Source organism: Corvus brachyrhynchos, unplaced genomic scaffold (assembly GCF_000691975.1).
Source record: "Corvus brachyrhynchos isolate BGI_N302 unplaced genomic scaffold, ASM69197v1 scaffold197, whole genome shotgun sequence".
Taxonomy (NCBI): domain Eukaryota; kingdom Metazoa; phylum Chordata; class Aves; order Passeriformes; family Corvidae; genus Corvus; species Corvus brachyrhynchos.
In genome coordinates, this window is record NW_008239108.1 from 239,184 (window position 1) to 244,053 (window position 4,870).

At 59.7% G+C, this 4,870-nt stretch overlaps 1 protein-coding gene across 1 annotated transcript in view; it reads left to right on the forward strand.

Annotated features, from left to right (window-relative positions):
• DENND6B (DENN domain containing 6B) overlaps positions 1 to 4,870 on the forward strand; it is a 12,020-nt gene that overhangs the window by 3,474 nt on the left and 3,676 nt on the right. The window contains exons 6-13 of the mRNA XM_017739383.1: positions 137 to 242; positions 664 to 743; positions 917 to 979; positions 1,583 to 1,638; positions 2,534 to 2,656; positions 3,706 to 3,801; positions 3,881 to 3,975; positions 4,547 to 4,612. Of these exons, the coding sequence (XP_017594872.1) occupies positions 137 to 242; positions 664 to 743; positions 917 to 979; positions 1,583 to 1,638; positions 2,534 to 2,656; positions 3,706 to 3,801; positions 3,881 to 3,975; positions 4,547 to 4,612 (685 nt within the window). The remainder of the gene's footprint in view (positions 1 to 136; positions 243 to 663; positions 744 to 916; positions 980 to 1,582; positions 1,639 to 2,533; positions 2,657 to 3,705; positions 3,802 to 3,880; positions 3,976 to 4,546; positions 4,613 to 4,870) is intronic.

Below are 4,870 nucleotides of genomic sequence, written 5' to 3' on the forward strand. Positions count from 1 at the left end.
ATTCCACCCAAGTGCTGCTTGGGAGCTGCTCCATGGATTTTGGGTTGGGTTTTTTGAGTTGATCCCTCTCTGAGCAGTACAGAGACGTGCAGTGGTGGGGTCAGGGGGGTCCTGATCCCAGATGTGCCTTTCCCAGTCCCTGGTGCTCGTGTCCCGCCTTCCCTACGTGAACCTGTTCCAGTGCCTGCTGCAGCTCATTGCTCCGGAATACTTCGACAAGCTGGAGCCCTGCCTGGAGGCAGGTGAGCTGGGAGCAGGGATTCCAGCTTGGCAGTGCAGGGGTGGATCGGGAGGTTCCTGAAAAACAGCTGGAATGCTCCAAATGGCTTCGTTCTGGAGTAAATTCCAGCAGGGAAGGACTTCCTCCTGCTTGTCCAAGTGATAAGCAGGTGTGAAGGAGGGATTGCTGGGAAGGGAGGGGATGGGGCTGTCACTGTGGATGCAGGGCATTCCCAAGGAGTGCAGGGCATTCCCAATGCCAGGAATCCGCTGCCCCTCTGCCGGGCCTTTATTGCCCATGTCATTCTTCCTGCTTTACCTGCTCTGGGTTTGCCACGAGCCAGGGGGATGTGTGAGCTGGGAGCAGGGAATAATTCCGTGTCAGAACCCCAGGATGAGCTGGCTTTTCCCTCAGGTGACTCTTCCCTCCCCTGTGTCCCTCAGTGTGCAACGAGATCGACCAGTGGCCCCCGCCGGTGCCAGGCCAGACCCTGAACTTGCCCGTGATGGGAGTTGTCATCCAGGTACCTGGGCTGTGCCAGCGGGAAGGGACCTGTATCCCCCAGTCCTGGGTGTTAAATCCCTGTTCACTCCACATTCCCAACCTTTCCAGTCCAGCAGTTGGAATTGGTGACCGGGGAAGTTCCTCCCCTGCCGATCCCATCCCAGGGTGATCCCTGCTCTCTCTGCACTGCAGGTGAGGATCCCGTCCCGGGTGGACAAGCCAGGCTCCAGCCCCGTGAAGCAGTGCAACCAGGAGGTGAGGGGGTGGCACGGAGGCAGCAGGCTGGGAAGAGCTGGATCCTGAATCCTGTTGGGAACCCCTTTGGCCTGGGATCCGTGTGGTCCCCGTGGTTCCACTGCAGGCTCTCGTGTCTGGAGTCACACAGGATTCTCTGCACCCGATCCGGGTGCTTTCCTCATTGTCCCCTTGCTTTTCCTGGGAATTCAGGCCCTGCTGGGTCTCCTGCCTTCACCTTCGAGTTGTTTTGAATTTGCTTTGGATTCGTGCCCCTTTCCCTTCCCTCTGCTGTGACTAACACTGCTTTGGTGCCACATCTCTAACCCTGCCCGGCTCTGTCTGCCTCAGGCTCTCTCCCACCAGAGGAAACCCTGGAAGATAAAGGAGCAGACAAGGGCAGCCCTTCCCATCTGGGAAAGGAGGGAACCTTCCTTAGTTACAGGCACAGGAGTTAAACTGGGATTGAGTGCTGCACCCAGCCCTGCTCCTGCTCACGCCTCAGGGTGGTTCCGTGTTCCTCTGTGGCAGTTGCTCAGTGCAGGTGGAATTCCAGCCGGATGCTCCCGTCTCCTCACCGTTCACTAACAGTTACTAACGGGCTTTTCTCCCTTCCTCATCCAGAATCTCTTGCCAGCCCCCCTGGTTCTCCCCAGTGTTCATGAACTGGATCTGTTCAGGTGAGAGGCTCCTCCCAACCCTCTCCCCTCCTCCTGCCGCCCTCTCCCTGCTGGGAGCATCCCACGAATCCCTGGGATGGTGCGGAATCGGACACTGCTTCGTTCCAGGGACTCGTTTGGGATGCTGGGCGGGGTTGGAGCTCAGGGTTGTGCCCTGCGCAGCCCCGGGGCAGGGGAGGGGCCGTGTCCTCCCCAGCTCTGCCCAGAGCATCCGCGGGAGTGTCCCAGCCTGGAGGTGCCATTCCCGTAGCCATCCTCTGGAATCCAGGAGTGTTCTGCTCTCTCAGACACTGAGAGCAACGTTTGTCCATGGGAACCTCCTGAGGTTTAGCAAGGCCGAGTCCAAGGTGCTGCACCCGGGTCAGGGCAAGCCCTGGGATCGATCCAGGCTGGAATGAGCAGCTGGAGCAGCCCTGGGAGAAGGATTTGGGGGTGCTGGGGGTGAGAGCTGGACCTGGCCCAGCCCAGACCCCCCCAGCGCTGGGCTGATCCCAGCAGGGGAGGGGGGATCCTGTCCCTGTGCCCCTCAGGTGAGAGCCCACCTGCAGAGCTGCCCCAGCCCTGGGGACACAGCAGCAGGACCTGGAGCTGCTGGAGAGAGTCCAGAGAGGCCCCAGCATGGCAGGGGTGGCACTGGAGGGGCTTTGGGGTCCCTTCCCACCCAAACCATTCCAGGATTCCCTGATCACAGATTGCCTGGCTTTGCTTACAGCGTTCCCTTTAACCTCGTGTAAAACAACTGAGTGACACCTGAATTCCCCTGTGGAATGCTAAAGGTCCATCCTAGATCTCAAATTCCCGCATGGAAGCACACCTGGGGGGGCTTGCAGGCCACAGCTGGGTCTGGTCTGTCCTGAACTGCCCCTCTGAGCTCGGCCTGTTCCCATCATCCCAGGTGCTTCCAGCCGGTGCTGATCCATATCCAGATGCTGTGGGAGCTGATGCTGCTGGGGGAGCCCATGGTGGTGATGGCACCGTCCCCAACCATGTCCTCAGAGATGGTCCTGGCCCTCACCAGGTAACACCCTCGGTCTCAGGGACTGGGAGCTGGGACAGCAAATTCTGGCAGCTTTTCCCTCTCCCATCTGCTCTGTGCTGCTCACCTGGATTTGGTTTAGTTTGGTTCTGGAAACTTTGCAAGACAAACTGCAAATATTCCATGCTGATATTCCAGCAAGGATAGAGAGGAGTACAAAGGAATCTTCCCTTATGGTTCCAGCCCTGAGGAATGTTCTTGCCCAGCTCTGAGCTGTCTTAGCACAAAACCCCACAAACCTGGAGCTTCTCCAGAGAGGTTCAACCAGGCCAAGTGCCAGGTCCTGCCCTTGGGTCACCCCAAGGCCCTGCAGCGCTCCAGGCTGGGGCAGAGGGGCTGGAAAGCTGGGAAGGGCCCTGGGGGTGCTGTGCCAGCGGCTGGACAGGAGCCCAGGGGTGCTGAGGGCTGTAAATTGTCCCTGAGCACACTTTGTAGTCCTGTACAGGTGGGTGAGACTGGAAACCTGGAAGGGAGAAATGGGGGTCTCCTCCAAGTGTGATCACTGGATCATCTTGGGGTTACCACTTCTTGCAGTGCAGTTTCTTCATTTAAAGATCCTAATTCTTCATGTGGCTCTTCTGAGCCCATAATTGTTCTAAAGCACATTAAAGAAACTGAGTTGGAAAGGATTAGCCAAGGGAAGCTCATCGTTACCAGGTGTCTGCCCTAGCATGTAACAGAGCACAAGCTCTGTGGCTGTGATAGGTCATGATTCAGGAGGAATTTCCCCATGGAAAGGGCGCTCAGGCCTTGGCAGGGGCTGCCCAGGGAGCTTTGGAGTGCCCATCCCTGCAGGTGTCCAAGGAATTCCTGGAGGTGGCACTGAGGGCTCTGGGCTGGGGCCAAGGTGGGGATGGGGCAGAGCTGGGACTGGATGGGCTGAGAGGGCTTTTCCAACCTCCCTGAATCCCTGGCAATGTCACCTGTGGCAGGACAGTGCGCTGCTCCAGGCCCCATCCCAGGTGCCCCGTGCCATACCTGGGGTCCCTGTGCCGTGCCCAGGGTGACCGTGCCTGTCCCTGTCCCTGCAGCTGCCTGGCCCCGCTGCGCTACTGCTGTGACTTCCGGCCCTACTCCCCCATCCACGACAGCGAGTTCAAGGAATACACCACCCGCACCCAGGCCCCGTGAGTGCCCCCTGAGGCGCCCTGCCACCCCTGAGGGACACCCACAGCCACAGGGGCTCAGCCTGTCCCCTCCTTCCAGGCCCAACATCGTCGTGGGCGTCACTAACCCCTTCTTCATCAAGACCCTGCAGCACTGGCCGCACATCCTGCGGGGGGGAGAGCTGCGGATGTCGGGTGAGCTCGGGGTGCCAGGGGAGCTCAGGGTGCCTGTCAGGGGTGCTCTGGGTGCCAGGGGAGCTCAGGGTGCCAGGGGAGCTGGGCCCAGGGCTCTGTGGGGCTGGAGGAGCAGCTGGAGGCTGCAGGGAGCTGCCGGGGCCGGGATTCCCTCCCTGCATTCCTGGGAGCGCCCGGCAGCCCCCTCTGGCTCTGGCTGTGTGTGGGATGAGCACAGAGCTGGGGCAGGGAGTGGGGAGCAGGAATTGCTGTCCTGGAGCTTCCAGGAGAGGAAAAGCCCTTCCTGGGCAGGAAATGGGGAGAGGAGAGGAGAGGAGAGGAGAGGAGAGGAGAGGAGAGGAGAGAGAGCAAGAGAAACCTCCTCTCCTTCATTGAGCACCTCTGTTAATGGGGAAGCCAAGGAGACCCTGGGGATGAGGAGCTGGTTTAGCACATCCTTGTTCCAGAATTCCAGCCGGGAAGGGAGCTGGGATTGCTCTGAGGGAAGAGGGACAAGGGCAGGGCTGGGTGTCCCCCTGGCAGAGTCCCACCAGGAAGGGACAGAGCCTGAGTTGTCCCCTGTGTGTCACAGGTGACCTGCCCAAGCAGGTGAAGGTGAAGAAACTGGCCAAGCTGAAAACCCTGGACACCAAACCAGGTGGGTGGAGGCCTTCCCTCTGGCGTCCTTCGTCTGGTTTTCCCTTCCCTGGGGCGTTTGGCAGCAGGAACTTGTGTCCGTTCCCTGTGGATCCCAACGAACGTCCCTGGTGCTGCGTCCACCTCTCTCTCCTGACCTGCTGCCAGTGCAGGACAGCTGTGTGTCTTTGGGAGGGCAAAGGCCAAAATCAGCTCATGGGACGCCCGATGTGGGGATTTCCTGGGTTTATGTCATGGATCACGCCTGCTTTTAGCTGCT